Genomic DNA, 18529 nt, shown 5'->3' on the forward strand with positions numbered 1-18529 from the left:
AAAAAAAAAAAAAAAAAGGAATGAATACAAAGGAACAAACTCACAGTATGGTTGTATGGATTATATTCTAAACCCTAATGTAAAAATAAATGTACATAGTTACTGCTGCTTTATAGTGAATTAAGATATGACAAGACTAAATAAATTCATAAAGATTTAAGAAACACCAAACATCAAATTCTATGAGTACAACAAACAATAATTTCCTAAGGATTAAGGAAGTGCATAGAAAAAGCTAGAGAATGACGATATTGAAAACAACAATAAAGAGTAGGTACAGGCTAAGGGTGGTGGCTCACGTCTGTAATCCCAGCACTTTGGGAGGCCAAGGCAAGTGGATTGCTTGAGCCCAGGCGTTCAAGACCAGCCTGGTCAATACAGTGAAATCCCATCTCCACAAAAAATTAGCTAGGAAAGGTGGTGCACCTGCTATCGCAGCTACCCAGGAGGCTGAGGTGGGAGGATTGCCTAACCCAGGGAGGTCAAGGTTGCAGTAAGCCATGATCATGCCACTGAACCCTAGCCTGGGCAACAGAGTGAGACCCTGTCTCGAAAACAGACAGAAAAAAAAAGGAACAGGAATAGGTAGAAAAATTGAAGGCAACAGTAATATATAAGAGCCAATCTCTGGTGTTTTGTTTTGTTTTGTTTTGTTCTTGAGATGGAGTCTCACTCTGTCACCTACGCTGGAGTGCAGTGGTGCGATCTCAGCTCACTGCAAGCTCCGCCTCCCAGGTTCAAGTGATTCTCCTGCCTCAGCCTCCCGAGTAGCTGGGACTACAGGCGCGTGCCACCACACCCGGCTAACTTTTTGTATTTTTAGTAGAGATGGGGTTTCACCATGTTAGACAGGATGGTCTCGATCTCCTGACCTCGTGATCCGCTCACCTTGGCCTCCCAAAGTACTGGGATTACAGGCATAAGCCACCGTGCCCGGCCCATCTCTGGTGTTTCCTCATAAAAAGTTACAACCTTAGAGCTCTGTGATTTGTCCAAACTAACTGTTCTTTAAAATTATGTTCATTCTAAAGCAGGAGTTTTTAACAAGGTCCTTAGGGGTATGGGGTAGATAGAATTCAAGGCAGGCAGGGTGTAAACTTGGATGGAAAAAAAATTACCTTTGTTCTTTCCTAACCTCTAACTGAAATTCTGCATAGTATTCAGTTATGAACACAGACAATAAACCACAGTAACACTAGCAGTCCCTGTGATTCTGTTTGTAAGGGAAAGCACAGGTATTTTCATATCACATCTCATGTTGCAGCTACCTGAAAATACAGTTATATTCACCCTTCCTTTCAATGCCAACTATCACCAAATGGTGAAGTTGCATTCTCATACTAGTGATCCCAAATCTACACTGCTTTCCGTATTCCCTAGCAATAATGATTTGAGATCAACAGTTCAATGTTCTCATTCAGCGAAGCAACAACAGCATTCACACTGGTATGTCATTAAAAAATAAAAGGTACATATTGAACAGAACCATATGAAGCTGTCTCTTTTCCCCAGCTCTATCCACCGAAGGCCTGAAAGCAACAACAGCAGCAATGAGCTTCCCTAGCCCAGAACTTGGTTACTAAACACCATAAGCCCTAAAAGGAACCAAGGCTGTTTAAAAAATCAGCTGATTCTAGGGCTAGAATAGGGAAAGTCTACGACGAACATTTTCTAATGCCAGAAAATAAGCAAGTGCTCCAAAAATAATGACAAACCATTTCCAAAAGACACGGGAGACAACCTGAAGGGGCTCCCACAGCCAAACCTGAGACAATCTGAACATCAGTATGAATAAGGAGAGTAATAGATTATAATCTAGTGAAGAAAAATAACCATATGTGATCCCATATGGATTAGAAAGAAAGGCAGAAAGGAGAAATGGGAGGAGGAAGAAAGCTTTTCCTACAGAAGAGTACTAAATAAATGAATAAGGAGTAATAAAATTAGGGGGAAAAACTCAGCATTTTGTAACCACCTAACAATAACTGTTATTCAGGCAAGATTCATTCAAAGAATATTATTAAATAAAACCACTGGCTGAAAGTTTGAAGAGCAACAGGACAGTCTCCTAATTTCAAAGTAGTTCCTCCTCCTACAAATCGTGTATTAATTTCTTTTTTTTTTTTTTTTTTTTTTGAGACAGTCTCACTGTGGCGCCCAGGCTGGAGTGCAGGGGCGAGATCTCGGCTCACTGCAAGCTCCACCTTCCACGTTCACGTCATTCTCCTGCCTCAGCCTCCTGAGTAGCTGGGACTACAGGCACCCACCACCACACCCGGCTGATTTTTTGTCTTTTTAGTAGAGATGGGGTTTCACTGTGTTAGCCAGGATAGTCTCAATCTCCTGACCTCGTGATCTACCCGCCTCAGCCTCCCAGAGTGGTGGGAGCCACCGCACCCGGCCGTATTAATTTCAAATAAAGAAATATATTAACATTCAAGCAGAGAAAACTGGCAGACATACTTTAATCAAGTGAACAAAGGGAACATCAGCAATAAGGGGTGAGCTGGCATCACGTGCTTCCGGGCATGACATACTGGGAAGGACACAAAATCACCTCTATCGTATTCCTGTAATAACACACACCCAAATTTAATCATGAGGAAGCATAAGACAAACTAAACTGAGGGCCAATCTACAAACCACTGCTTTGTACTCTTCAAAAATGTCAATGTCATGAAGACAGAGAAAGGCTGAAAAAATTTTCAGGTAAAAGGAGTCTAAATACACAAGACTCACATGCAACACTTAATACCAGACTAGATCCTGCAATAGATTTTTTAAAAAGAAAAAGGCTGTCATAGGCTGGGCGCAGTGGTTCATGCCTATAATCCCAGCACTTTGGGAGGCCAAGGCGGGCAGATCACCTGAAGTCAGGAGTTCGAGACCAGCCTGATCAACATGGTGACATCCCTGTCTCCACTAAAAATACAAAATTAGTCAGGCGTGGTGGCGGATGCCTGTAATCCCAGCTACTCAGGAGGCTGAGGTAGGAGAATTGCTTGAACCGGGGAGGCGGAGATTGCAACGAGCTGAGATTGTACCACTGCACTCTAGCCTGGGTGACAGAGCGACTACATCTCCAAAAAAAAAAAAAAAAAGCTGTCATAAAAGAATTACTGGGAAAATTCAAATACGGAGTATTTGAATATTAGACAACAGTATTATATCAATATTAAATTTTCTGAATTGATAACTGTACTGTGGCTCTTTCAGGGAATGTCCTTGGGGCATCATGTCTGTACCTAATGAATGGCTCAGGGAGAAAAATATTAAATGTGTGTGAATAGGTATCTTAAAATATATCTGCAGAGAGAGGGAAAGTAAAAGGGAGGGATGATATAACAAATGGGATAAAATGTTAGTAATTGGTGAATCTTTTTTTTTTTTTTGAGATGGAGTCTCGCTCTGTTGCCCAGGCTGGAGTGCAATGGTGTGATCTCTGCTCACTGCAAGCTCTGCCTCCCAAGTTCACACCATTCTCCTGCCTCAGCCTCCCAAGTAGCTGGGACTACAGGCGCCCGCCACCACGCCTGGCTAATTTTTTTGTATTTTTAATAGAGATGGGGTTTCACTGTGTTAGCCAGGATGGTCTCAATTTCCTGACCTCGTGATCTAACTGCCTCGGCCTCCCAAAGTGCTAGGATTACAGGCGTGAGCCACTGCGCCCAGCCAGTAATTGGTAAAACTTAATGAAATGTATTATTTTTGCAATTATTTAAATTTGAAATTATTCCAAAATAAAAAGTTAGAGAAAAATTTTAATTAACTTCAACTTTCATGTTTTAAATATATTTTATTATTGAATGCATCCATAAATACATGTATTAATTATATCAGAATTTATTTTCTCTTTTGATAACAGTATTTCAATATAATTTGTTTCCTTTGTAATCTTATGCATTATATTTTATGCATTTAGAACTGAGTTCCTAGACTTAACCAAATCACAAAAGGAGTCCATGGTATTCAAAGGTTAAGAACTCTGTTCCAAAACCAAACATTATTGTGTTGGCTATATGCTGGGGTTGACAGTCGCCTCCGTACATGAGGAGTTTTGTTTATTTATTTTTTAGAGATGCAGTTTCACTATGTCGCCCAGGTTGGAGTGCAGTGGCTGTTCACAGAAGCTATCATAGAGCACCACAGCCTCAAACTTCTGGACTGGTGTATCCTCCTGCCTCAGCCTCCTCAGTAGCTGGGACTACAGGCATGAGCCACTGTGCCCAGCTTGAAAGCAGTTTTATATAGAAACAGCACACTGGCACTGAAGGGCCCTTGGGGACCACTATGAGACAGGTCTCTCATAAACTGGGCAGACAGATTACTGCAAACCAGATGGACTCTCTCCACCCGCCATGTCAGCACCCCCAGCCTCCTGGCATATGTGAAATCCAGGAGGCATGACAAACTTGAGGCAGAGTAGGGGGAATAAGAATAACGAAAAGGAGGCCAGGCGCAGTGGCTCACGCCTGTAATCCCAGCACTTTGGGAGGCCAAGGCAGGCAGATCACAAGGTCAAGAGATCGAGACCATCCTGGCTAACATGGTGAAACCCTGTCTCTACTAAAAACACAAAAACCAGCTGGGCGTGGTGGCTCGCGCCTGTAGTCCCAGCTACTTCGGAGGCTGAGGCAGGAGAATCGCTTGAACCTGGGCGGCAGAGCTTGCAGTGAGCCGAGATGGAGCCACTGCACTCCAGCCTGGGGATATAGCGATGCTGTGCCTCAAAAAAAAAAAAAAGTAAAAGGCAGTGCTTACTGGCCTAAAGAGATGGGACATTAGAATTAAAATTAAATATTTATTTGAAAAATTAATTAAAGATATGCTACTACCTCTTGTTTTAAAAAAAAGAACAGGGACTCAAATCAAAGTGAAACTAGTACCTTCCAAGTGGAAAAATCAAAGGTGCTTCATTAAACATAAAGCATTCATTGTTTTTTAAAAAAATACTAAAAACAATTTTTTACTTAAAGGATGGATCTATATGTGTCTGTGATCTGCCCAAGTAGAATGGAAACGTTTCAAGTGTCAGTTTCATCATTTCCAGTGTGATCTATGTTTCCTAAATGTACTGAATTGGTGTAGCGTAAAGACAATGCAATTAAAAGGTCATATGGTCCAGGCACGGTGGCTCTCGCTTGTTATACTAGCACTTTGGAAGACTGAGGCTGGGTGGACCTCTTGAGCCAGGAGTTAGAGACCAGCCTGGGCAACATGGCGAAATCCTGTCTCTACCAAAAATATAAAAAACATTAGCCAGGCCTGGTGGTACATGCCTGTAGTCCCAGCTACTCGGGAGGCTGAGGTGAGACGATCACTTGAGCCCAGAAGGCGGAGGCTGTAGTGAGCCAAGATCATGCCACCATGCTCCAACCTGGGTGACAGAGTGAGACCCTCATCTCAAAAAAAAGGTCATACGAATTACTTTTTCAGAAAAACTTTAGTTAGGGGAAGATCTTTAAAATGAGGCACCTGGAATGGGTAGGAGAAGTTGTCAGAAGACCCAGGTCCTCTCCAAGGTGGTGAATGTTAAAACACACAAACACATGATATTTTAACTATGAACACACACATACACATGCACAAGGCCAATTTAAACTATGTAACTCTTTACTGCTGAGGCCAAGAATTCTGCACAAAGCAGCAGCATAGTGGGGCCAGGCACAGTGGCTCACACCTATAATCCCAGCACTTTGGGAGGCCAAGGCAAGATTACCTGAGGTCAGGAGTTTGAGACCAGCCTGACCAACATGGTGAAACCCCAACTCTACTAAAAATACAAAAAAATTAGCCTAGTGTAGTGGCACATGCCTGTAGTCCCAGCTACTCGGGAGGCTGAGGCAGGAGAACTACTTGAGCCCAGGAGGCAGAGGTTGTAGTGAGTCGAGATCACACCACCGCACCATTCTAGCCTGGGTGACAGAGGGAGACTCCATTTCAAAAAAAAGAAGTGGCATGGTGGTATTAAACCACTTTCCCTCTCTTCACTTGGCAAAAGGTAAGGTTACAGAACACTATAGAAGGTAGAGGAATATTAACTAAACAGTAATGTCAGGCCAGGTCTCAGGAGCTCTGACATGGGGGTGCAGGAGAGAAGTTAGTGATGGGAGTGGGAGACACTATGGCAGAACACAGAGAAGCACCCAAGTCCACAAGACCCTGTCTGTAAACAGCCTGGTCCCAACCAAGCTGAAACTGTCAGATGTTAGACAAGGCCTGCTGAAAATGAGGTGGTTCCCTGGCTTCCAGATGAAAAGCAGGGGCATAAGAATAGAGAAGGGAAGAATACAGATTTAGATAAGAAACTACGTGGTATGACAGGCCCGTGGTTTCCTAGGTTTGACACCAACAGCACAAACAACAAAAGAAAAAAAATGTATAAATTGGACTTCATCAAAAATGTTTTTTATTTTTAAATTTTTTTTTAGGGACAGGGACTTGTTCTGTTGCCCAAGCTGGAATGCAGTGGCACGATCACTGCTCACTGCAGCCTTGAATTCCTGGGCTCAAGTGCTCCTCCCGCCTTAGCTTCCTGAGAAGCTAGGATCACAGGCGCACACCCCACAACTGGCTAATGTTTTTCTTCTTCGTAGGGATAGTCTTGCAATGTTGCCCAGGCTGTTTTCAAACTCCTGGACTCAAGTGATCTTCCCACCTCCGCCTCCCAAAGTGCTAGGACTACAGATATAAGCCACCATGCCTGTCCAGACTTCATGAAAATTAAAAACATTTGGGGTGCACAGGTCACTATCAAGAAAGTGAAAAGAACCCACAGAATGGGAGAAATATCTGCAAATTACATATCTAACAAGAGATTTGTATCCAGAATACATAAAGAGTTCTTACAATTCAACAATATAAAGAACTCTTACAATTCAACAACAAAAAATTTCAACTCTTACAATTCAACATATCTAATAAGAGATTTGTATCTAGCATATATCAAGAACTCTTACAATTCAACAAAAAAAAAACAAAAGCCCATTTTTAAATTGGGTGCTACAACATGAAAAGATGCTTCGAAAGGACAAGTAACCCAATTTTAAAATGAGCAAAGGGAGCCATGGTGGCTCACACCTGTAGACCCAGCTATTCAGGAGGCTGAGGTGGGAGGATCACTTGAGCCCAGGAGTTCAAGGCTGTAGGGCACGTAATGATTTTGCCTGTGAAGAGCTACTGCATTCCAACCTGGGCAACACAGTGAGACCTCATCTCAAAAACAAAAACAAAATCCCTAGTTAAAAAAAAATTGGGCCAAGGATTTGAATAGATATTTCTCCAAAGAAGATATGTAAGTGCCAACAGCACGTGAAAAGGTACTCAACATTATTAAGCATTAGGAAAATGCAAATCAAAGCCAGAATGAGGATACTACTTCACACACAATGGGATGGCTAGAAGAAAAGATGGACAATGACATATATTCCTGGTGGGAATGTAAAATGGTAAAGTCTCTGTGGAAAACATTTGAAAGTTACTCAAAAAGTTACACAGAGTTACCATAAGACCCAGAAATTCCACTCCTAGGTATATACTCAAGAGAACTAAAAACATACATCCACACAAAGACATGCACATGAATGTTGATATTGAGATCTAATAAGAAACATATATTTGGTCTCCACCCCTGGTTCCCTCTAGAGTGATGAGTCTCTTCTGTATGCTAATGAGATGACTGGTGGCTGGAGGGCCCCTAAATAGTTTCAGGAAGGGGGCTGGTGGCCAGAAAGACTAAGGACATGATTAGAGGGTAGGGACTTTCTGCCCTATTCACCAACCTCTGGGGAGGACAGGGGGCCTGAAGGTTGAGGTGATCACCAAAGGTCAATGATTCAATCAACCATGCCAACTGATTAAAGCCATGAAAATCCGAAGAACAGGGTTCGGAAAGTTTCTGGATACCAGAACCCGTGGAGATATCTGGAGGGTGATGCACCCGGAGGGGCATGAAGGCTCAGCACCCCTTCCTATATAGCTTGCCCTATGCGTCTCTTCCATCTGCTGTCCATCCCTCTCCTCTGTCATATCCTTTATAATAAATGGTAAGCATAAGTCAGGTGTTTTCCTGAATTCCATGAGTCATCCCAGTAAATTAATCAAACCCAAGGAGGGGGTCATGGGCACTGCCAGTTTATGGCTGATCAGAAGCACAGGTCACACTTGGAACACGTGACTGGCATCTGAAGTGGGGGGCAGTCCTGTGGGACAGAGCCCTTAACCTATAGGCTCTGATACCATCTCTAGGTAGAGACGTCAGAACTGAATTAAATGGAAGGACACCGAGCTGGTGTCTTATGGAGAATTGCTGAGTGTGTAGGGAAAAACCCTCCACACTTCTGGTGTCAGAAGTGTTAAGGGGTGTGAGAAAGAAGGAAAAATGCTTTGCTTTTTCCCTATCTTGTACAGTACAGCTTTTTTTTCCCCAATTAGAAATGTTCATAGAAGTATTATTCATACATAATAGCCAAACGACAGAATGTTCATAGAAATATTATTCATACATAACAGCCAAAGAATAGGAATGACCCAAATGTCCATCATTGATGAACAGATAAATAAAATGCGGCATAGTCATACAATGGACTATTACTTGGCCATAAAAAGGAATGAAGCACTGATATGCCACAATGTGGTTGAGCCTTGAAAACATTATGCTAAGTGAAAGAAGTCAGACACAAAAGGCCACATATTAGATGATTCCATTTATATGAAATGTCCAGAACAGGCCAATCCATAGGAAAAATAGATTCGTGGTTACCAGGGGCTGGAGAGGGGAATGAGTGGTGACTGCTAATGGTTAGAGGGATTCTTTGGGGGATGGTGAAAATATTCTGGAATTAGATTGGAGTAATGATTATACAACTCTATGAGTATATTAACATCGAATGAATTGTATAGTTTTGAAGGGTTTTATGGTATGTGGATTATAAAGAAAACTAGTTGAATTGGAAATATCACCATAAATTTAAGACCTTTTAAGAAAAAGGTAATTGTTCTGCTCTGTTACTTAGGTGTCTAGGAGCCCCCAAGATCCACCAGCTCTACCTTCATGAAGAACTATTACGCACACCTAGTGCCTGGGTTTTGGACTCTTAACCTTTTCCTGTAAGAAAAATCAGATCTCCTTGGAGAAGCAGCCATATCTCGTAGGGCAGGAAGAATCAAAAAGAGCCAGGGATATCTTGTCAAAAAACCATGGCACCTTCTAGCCACTTTGGGAACAGAATTTAAAAGCATAAGAAGGTCAGTGTACAGAAATGGTATAGACGCCAGACGACGGAACTCTCAGCTTCAAAAAGAAAACACCACTATAATTCACTGGAGCAATTCCAAGACATGGCCCAAAAGGGGAAATTACGTAAAGTATACTAGACAAGTCCTGTCTACTGATGTGTCCCTAATTTCTCATAAAAGGGAAAAATGAGAAAATGCATTTAATTGGTCAAAGAATATAGAATACTGTGATTTTTTTTACTGACAAAATATGTTCCTCTCATTGAGATTACATAGTTACTGCAGTTAATAATGGTGGTTATTCGTTCTGATTTCTCTTAGAGGTATGAGATTTTTATAAAGAATAACTTGCACCCCAAGAATATCAGAATTCAGTATTCACTGAGAGCCTTGTTTTCTTCTTTTTTTTTTTTTTTTTTGAGACAGGGTCTCATTCTATTGCGCAGGCTGGAGTGCGGCAGCACAATCACAGCTCACTGAAGCCTCGATCTCCTGGGCTCAAGCAATCCTCCCATCTCAGCCTCTCAAACAGCTGGAACTACAGGCACATGTTACCACGTCCAACTAATTTTTTTTTGTAATGTTTTATAGACATGGGGGTTCTCGCTGTGTTGCCCAAGCTGGTCTCAAACTATTGGCCTCAGGCAATCCTCCTACCTCAGCCTCACAAAGCACTGCGCACTGGGATTACAGTTGTCGACCACTGCGCTCAGCCCTATTCATTCTTTTTTTTTTTTGAGACAGTCTCGCTCTGTCACCAGGCTAGAGTGCGGTGGCACAATCTCGGCTCATTGCAACCTCTGCCTCCCGGGTTCAAGCGATTTTCCTACCTCAGCCTCCCAAGTAGCTGGGACTATGGGCATGCGCCACCACGCCCAGCTAATTTTTGTATTTTCAGTAGAGATGGGGTTTCACCATGTTGGCCAGGATGGTCTCTATCTCTTGACCTCGTGATCCACCCGTGTCAGCCTCCCAACACGCTGGGACTACAGGCATGAGCCACCACACCCGGCCCTCATTCTTTAAGATAAAATTTTAAGAGTTACTTCCTGTGAAGCTGTAAATGACCTCTTAAGCAGAGTGAAGGGCTCCTGAAATCACCTTTATCTCTCTTACACACTCTGTGACTGTTTATTTACCTGCCTCCCTGTCATCCCAGACATCCAGCCCAGGGCATGGCACACAACCAGAAGTTAGCATGTTTACTCAGTTACTGGGTGAATGCTAGCCCCTGACACAATACATTGGAAAGAGTGGACACTCAAAAATATTTACTGAATGAATACATGAGCTAACCTTCTGAGCAGCTAGACTCTGACTGCTTTCACTAAGAGCCAAAGATGTAAAATACTGGATACACTCATCCAGCTCTGTTTGAGGTAAGGAAGCCAGCAACTGCCTGAGCTCTTCTTCAGTGGAAGAATCCTGAAATGAAAGGAAATTCTTCATAAATACTCAACAACTGAGTACAACAAAAAATATCCAAATACTCAAAGCCAATATTTGCCATATATATCAAAGCCATATATGATATGTGCATCTCTCTATATATATACATATACATATATATATGATACAGAGATATAGGGAAAGAGATATCAGAGATTAATTACTGCTTTCAGTCTTGAAAACAGTCACCCACCCAGGTAAATAAACAATCATTTAATTTTGAATTCTATATTTTCACGTTTGCTACTTCAAACTGAGAGACGTACTATAAACTTTAACTCTGAATTTTCATCTGACATCTTGACATTCTCAACATCTTGACTCAAAATGAAGTACTGCACCCTTACTAATTAAAGCTACTGCTTTTTAAATCCAGAACTTGTTACTATCTCATTTTCTCTAGCAATTAATATCTAGCATATTCATTTTCCTATTTTCCAAAAAGCTGCGAACGCCTAAGTTTTAAGAGTTTCATTTTCTGGTCTAGGAAAGATACTCAAGAAGCATGCTTTAAATCTGTCGCAGTGTTTCTCAACCAGGGGCTATTTTGCCTCGGCAACATCTGGCAATGTCTGGGGACATTTTTGGTTGTTACAACTAGGGGGTGCTACTAGCATCTAGGGAGTAGAGTCTAGGGATGTTGCTACACACCCTACAATGTACACAACAGCTTCCTACAACAAAGAATTATCTGGCCCAAAATGTCAATAGTGCTGAGGCTAAGAAAACCTGACCTACAGAAACTCAGAAGAGACCAACTCATGGATGCTGATATGCTATGGCATGTCACCCACTGGTTTACAGAGACTCCCAATTCCCAAAGGCAGAAAATAATATAGCAGGAACAGCCCCTCCTGAGGAACCAAATATTTGTATAACTACTATTATTTCAGTTTTACATTCCAGTTTATCTGCTTGTGAGAAGTAGCCAACAACTACTTTTTTAAAGTATTTTGTACCCAAAGTGAGGATAATATATTAAACCATTTTTCACTCTTTAAATTATTATTAATATTGTTTTACTTACTTCTTTTAAAGATGGCAAAGGAGGTGGTAGGAGAAAAAAGCGAAGATCACTCTCTTTGCTTCGTGCCAAACCAATAAGAGTTTTCGGATCACAGGCTTGAGCAATTAGCCTATACTGGTAATCTATTGAAAAAGCATTATCTTTTGTTAATACCAAAACCAGCTGATAGATGTTGTAAAGATTAACTGAACAAACTACTGAAAGCACTCTAAGTTTTAGACTGCTCTGCAAATTTGTAATCCAAAATGTCCCAAGTGCAACTACATTCACAATACCTATAAGCTAGCTACATTTCCAGGACTCATCTCACAGTTCTCCTCAACGTATATCTGGAGACCGGGTCACAGCCTAACTTTTTGGAAAAAAGGAAGCTCAAAGGTGGAAACTGGTAAGTCAGAACCAATTTAACTTCTTTTTAAAACAATTCCAGCATTCAAAAGCTGTTTCGACCACTACTCAAAACACATGAGGTTGCGTTTAAGCCTACTGGCCCGTGGTGATGCTATGGTGCTTTGGTATTCATAATGCCCATGAATATTTAGTCTGCAGTTCCAGATACCAGTACTTTCAATTAAACATGCCATTCTTTATATATCAAAAACAAAATTCCAATCATGAAAGCAAACATTATTTTCAATAATGGCAGTTTATAACCTGGGGTTGGCCGGGCACTGCAGCTCAGGCCTGTAATCCCAGCACTTTTGGAGCCGAAGCGGGTGGATCATCTGAGGTCAGGAGTCCAAGACCAGCCTGACCGACATGGTGAAACCCTGTGTCCACTAAAAATACAAAAATTAGCCAGGCGTAGTGGTGGGCACCTGTAATCCCAGCTATTCGGGAGGCTGAGGCAGGAAAATAGCTTGAACCCAGGAGACGGAGGTTGTAGTAAGCGGAAGTCGTACCACTACACTTCAGCCTGGGTGACAGAGCAAGACTCTGTCTCAAAAACTAATAATAATAATAACCTGGGTGAGTACTTCTGGATCAAGTGGGGAACTTTTTCAAAATCTATGGGCCAGGGCACTTCCTCTGATTTCTCTGATACAGTAAGTCTGGAATGGAGCCCTGGAAGGCAAATTTTGAAAAATATTTCTATTCTAAATCTCCACCAACATTAAGTGAGCTTATACTTACAATATAAATTATTATAATTGTAGCCGCCAACCAATTAACAAATTAATTTTCAGAGATCTCATTCTGAATTTAACTTTTCTTTGAGAATTTTTTTTTTTTTTTTTTTTTTGAGACAGTTTTGCTCTGTTGTCCAGGCTGGAGCGCAGTGGTGCAATCTTAGCTCACTAACGACTCTGCCTCGTGGGTTCGCAATTCTTGTGCCTCAGCCTCCCAGTAGCTAGGATTACAAGCACACGTCACCATGCCCAGCTGAATTTTTTGTATTTTTTTAGTAGAGACAGGGTTTTGTCATGTTGCCCAGGCTGGTCTTGAACTCCTGGCCTCAAGTGATCCACCCTCCTCAGCCTCCCAAAGTGCTGGGATTACAGGTGTGAGCCACTGTGCCTAGCTGAGAAAATTATTTTTTTCTATTTTGCCCATTTTTACAAGACAGCTCTACTAACAAAATATAGTTTTGTCCATGTACTATAACCAAAGCAGATATGAGTTCTTTTTAAAGTATTTTTATTGTAAAATGTGTGACTCTGAAACACAATTACATATTTCAAATAGTCCATTAAAAATGATATACACACATACAAATTGGGTACATTCAACTATTAGTATTAGAGTCAAGTAGATTGTAAAAGTAAAAGCAAATATAATTGTATGGTGTAGCAAGCAATTAAGTATACTTCATTAAATAGAAACCCAAAGAAAACTCAAGTACATTAGGTAACTATCAGAATCAAGAGTTGCTCTCAAAGAAGTACGTAACCAAATAAAACTTTGTTCTGGTAGAAAGTTACACAAATATATATACCTCACTTTTGAGCTCATTCTTACCAAACACATTTGACTACCAGGTCAGCAGGCTTTCTACTTTCCGTATCATTGAAGCTTCTTAAAATTTTTAAAATACTTTTTATATATACTAAGACTGCCTGAATTATTTTCCTTCCTGAATCTCACTCCCTTGTCTTTTACATCGGAAATCAAGAGCCAGCTGAAGACCTGCCACCTGTTCGGGTGGTCTCATTACCATGCCAATGATGGGCCTCTGACATCTCCTGCACAGCCTCGAGTCGCGTGGTTTTGTCATCTGACTTGCTCTTCCGTAGGAGCAGCCACACAGCACACTCATGATCTTCTATATCAACTGTACTAAAAGGGTCTTTGCAAAAAGAAAAGCCAAGACAATATGAACAGCTAAGATAATACTTTTATCTTCACTTTAAGATGGTAAGTTATAAATATTTGAAATCTACAATTGGACAGTTAAATCCATGTATATAGGTATTGATAAAAACTGATATTATTTGTTCTCAATTCTGTAATATTATCTTTTATATTATTACGAATATTGTGTGTGCTTTTTTTTTGGTGGGGTTCAGGGGTCAGTTTTGTTTTGTTTTTTGAGACCGTCTCACTTTGTTACCCAGGCTGGAATGCAGTGACACGATCATGGCTCACTGCAGCTTCAACCTCTTGGCCTCAAGCAATCCTCCCACCTCAGCCTCCTGAGTAGCTGAGATCACAGGTGTGTACCATTAGGCGCAACTAATCTTTTTCTTTTTTTTCTAGAGACAGGGACTTGTTACATTGCCCAGGTTCAACATGTATGCTTTTGTTTTGTATATTCTAGTGTCTTTCATATGTGGTCATTTTAAAAATCTTTTTCTCCCCAAAACTTTTTCAAAAAGATCAAATATATGAAAGAAATTAAAGAATACATTAACATAGGCTGGGCACGGTGGCTCACGCCTGTAATCCCAGCACTTTGGGAGGCCCGAGGTGGGTGGATCACAAGGTCAGGAGATCGAAACCATCCTGGCTAACACCGTGAAACCCCGTCTTTACTAAAAATACAAAAACAAAAAATTAGTCGGGTGTGGTGGTGGGCGCCTGTAGTCCCAGCTACTTAGGAGGCTGAGGCAGCAGAATGGAGTGAACCCAGGAGGCAGAGCTTGCAGTGAGCAGAGATCGTGCCACTGCACTCCAGCCTGGGTGACAGAGCAAGACTGTCTCAAAAAAAAAAAAAAAAAAAGAAGAAGTTAACATCCATACATCACATCTAGATTCAATAACTCTTTATTATTTTACCATATTTTCTTAATCTATATTCACATGTAATTTTTCCCAAACTATTTGAAAGGATGATGTAGACAAAATGACATTTTACCCCTTCACAGTTCAACCTGCATCTCCTAAGAACAATCCTGCATTCTCTTAAATAACCACAATGCTATTATCACACCCAAAAACACTAACAAAAATCTTCCCAAATCATCTAAAATTCAGTCTAATTCCATATTCAAGCTTCCCCAATTTTTCAAAAAAAAAAAAAAATTTTTTTAAGGTTGTTTTCTAAAACCAGGATTTAATAAAGTCTCTTTTAACTGTAGAAAGTTTTCTCATCTTTTATTTTCACAATGCCAACTTTTTAAGGAGAACAGATAAGCTCTTTTGTATCTAGCTCCACATTGTAGATTAACCTGATTGTGAAATCTATGATTGTGGATGTACTATGCTCATTATGAGAAGGCATGGGAGTGATTTTCTAACAAATTTAAAATTATAAAACACTTATCAAGAGAATAGGGTATATTTTATCTCCATATTTATTCACAATTACCTAAGGAAGGAAGAAAACTGTCCAAAGCATTAAGCCCTTAAAATTAAATACAGTCCAAGAGAATAATGCTAATTAATTTTCTTTCTTTTCTTTTCTTTTTTTGAGACAGTCTCACTCTGTCACCCAGGCTGGAGTGCAGTTGCACAATCTTGGCTCACTGCAACCTCTGCCACCTGAGTTCAAGCAATTCTCCTGCCTTAGCCTCCTGAGTAGCTGGGATTACAGGCACCCACCACCATGCCTGGCTATTTTTGTATTTTTAGTAGAGACGAGGTTTCACCATGTTAGCCAGGCTGGTCTCAAACTCCTGACCTCAGGTTATCCACCCACCTCAGCCTCCCAAAGTGCTGGTGTGAGCCACCGCACCTGGCCTGATTAATTTTCCATAGCTACAAAAAATATTAGTATAAGAAATGAAAAAAAGTATCAAGTTGATCATTCCAATGACTTTCAGATTACTGATAAGGATTCCAAGTCACATATTTGATATTTACCAGCAAATGGATTCCGTAGTATCTTGGCGGATGTTGCCAACACTTTTCTTACTGCTTTGTGAAGTTCTTTTCTTGCCTGCCAGGCAATACCTAAAATGATCATAAAATTAAGTAAAACCAAGAAAGTATTCTTTTTTTTTTTTTTTTTTTTTGAGACAGAATCTTGCTCTGTCGCCCAGGCTGGAGTTCGGTGGTGCGATATCCGCTCACTGCAGGCTCCGCCTCCCGGGTTCACTCCCTTCTCCTGCCTCAGCCTCCCGAATAGCTGGGACCACAAGCGCTATTCCTGGCTAATTTTTTTGTATTTTTAGTAGAGATGGGGTTTCACCATATTAGCCAGGATGGTCTCAATCTTCTGACCTCGTGATCCACCTGCCTTGGCCTCCCAAAGTGCTGGGATTACAGGCGTGAGCCACCACGCCCCGCCCAAGAATGTATTCTTAACACTATGCTCCAGTGTTTCAAAGAGAAATGTATTAACTCCAAATTTTTTCACAAAGAAAATACAAAATAGCATCGCTGTCTTTTTATTGTCACTATTGATGTAACTAAAACCATTATGGAAACACAGAGCACTCAATTCCAAAATAAGATTGCTCTCCAAGTTAGGGAAAAGTAAAAACAAAAACACTAACTACAAAAACACTTACTAAAGCTAATGAAAATCTCCACATACAACATAGGTTTTGCAATATCCAGGAAAATGTCCTTCATGATGAGCTCACCTCAAACTGAAGTTTGGAGATACTTTACTAAAGAGATTAAGTCTTATTATACAGGTATATTATAAGCAACAACAATTATCTATGTAATTGAAATTGTAAACATACCATAAAAGCATTTTGAAATACAGAAAGTGATATAATAACTAATAGCAACAGAGCAGCGGGTGACAGACACAGGAAAGCAGTAGAGCCTGCCCCACTCGAGGAACATCATGTTAACTGGCACATTCTGGCTAATAGTGTATGAACAGGCAGCTGTGAGTCAAGTGTGTGACTCACCATGCTACCCATATGCTGAGGAAAATACACTCCTCTGCTGTAAAATTTCATGTTCACCATGCAACCATATGATCACTAATGAGGGCTTCCATGTGTCCTAAATATTGAGAAGTGGAGTGTCCTAACTAGTAAAGACAGGTTTTCTAGCCTTGGTGACAGATAATTATAATGAGTTGGCATTCATATTGACGAATGTATCTCATGTGTTTGGTTTGCATGAATACATCCCTTAAATAAGGTAGAAATATCGCAGAGCTAAATGACAAAATCATGTTTTTTGTACTTGCCAAACTGAGAGCCAGCCTCTGTATTGACAGTTCCACTAAGGTGTGGAATTCCAGGTTCAGACTAAAAATGCCAGTTAGTCTTCACTTCACTTAGTTTTAGGAGAGTTGCAAACCTGGATTAAATGTGGAAGTCTAAACTTTGGTCCTTAATTAATTCTTTAGGAACTTGGTTTTCACAGGGTTTGGTGATTCTTAGAATTAGCTCAATCTGTACTACTAATACTGTGTTTTAAATAGACATATTTTTAAATTCAATGACTAGCTTCCATTTTTCACAAAGAGAGGCTTACTTCACAATAAACTTACCATGATTTTCTCCTTTATCTAAAGAAACTGTGTGCACATATATATATGACTTCATTTTTTCTCTTTCTACCACTTGAGTATCTAATGTCACAGCTTTCTTCAGGGCCAGAACTTCATATGTAAGAAATAGAGAACCTCTTAAAGAGAAAAGAAAAAATGCATCATAAATACACAATCAAAATGTAACACAAGAGCTACTCTTCTCTATTAAGTTTGTCATAGTAAACTTCTTTCTTTTTTATTGGGAAACATAACATGTATACAGTAACATGCATATAACATTTATACAGTCATGCGCCATATACTGACTTTTTGTTCAAGGACAGACCTCACATACGATAGTGGTCTCATAAGATTATAACGGAGCTAAAAAAATTCGTATCTCCTAGTGACTGAGTAGCCAACGTAACACATTAATCACATGTGTGTGGTGATGCTGTGTAAACAAATCTACCGTGCTGCCTATCCTAGAAAAGTCTAGCACATACAATTATGTAGAGTACATAATACTTGATAATAATAAATGTTACTGATTTATGTATTTACTATAGTATACTTTTATTGCTATTTCAGTGTGTACTCCTTCTACTTAACTGTAAAATGCCTAAGGCAGGTCCTGCAGAAGGTATCCAGAAGAAAGTGTTATCACAGGAGATGACAGCTCCATGCGTGTCACTGCCCTGAAGACCTCGCAGTAGGACAAGATGCGGAGGCGGAGACAGTGATATGGATGACCCTGACCCTGTGTAGGCCTAGGCTAATGGGTTTGTGTTTTCATTTTTAATAAAAACATTTAAAAAGTTAAAAAATTGTTTTTGCTGGCACAGTAGCAAGGCCTGTAGTCTCAGCTATTCCGGAGGCTAAAGCAGGAGGGTCCCTCGAGCCCAGAAGTTCAAGGCTGCAGCATGCTATGACTGTACCCACGAGTAGCTACTGCTCTCCAGCCTGGGCGACACAGCGAGACCTCGTCTCAAAAA

The 18529-nt window shown here is 40.6% G+C and overlaps 1 protein-coding gene across 1 annotated transcript in view; it reads right to left on the reverse strand.

Moving 5' to 3' along the window:
- Nucleotides 1–18529, reverse strand: part of SERAC1 (serine active site containing 1) — a 67254-nt gene that overhangs the window by 32337 nt on the left and 16388 nt on the right. Inside the window, exons 4-8 of the mRNA XM_011976426.1 lie at nucleotides 17553–17689; nucleotides 15956–16045; nucleotides 13869–14000; nucleotides 11714–11835; nucleotides 10534–10662 (exon numbers count right to left, since the gene is read on the reverse strand). Coding sequence (XP_011831816.1) covers nucleotides 10534–10662; nucleotides 11714–11835; nucleotides 13869–14000; nucleotides 15956–16045; nucleotides 17553–17689 — 610 coding nt within the window. The remainder of the gene's footprint in view (nucleotides 1–10533; nucleotides 10663–11713; nucleotides 11836–13868; nucleotides 14001–15955; nucleotides 16046–17552; nucleotides 17690–18529) is intronic.

Source organism: Mandrillus leucophaeus, unplaced genomic scaffold (genome assembly GCF_000951045.1).
Source record: "Mandrillus leucophaeus isolate KB7577 unplaced genomic scaffold, Mleu.le_1.0 Scaffold166, whole genome shotgun sequence".
In the NCBI taxonomy this organism is placed as follows: Eukaryota; Metazoa; Chordata; class Mammalia; order Primates; family Cercopithecidae; genus Mandrillus; species Mandrillus leucophaeus.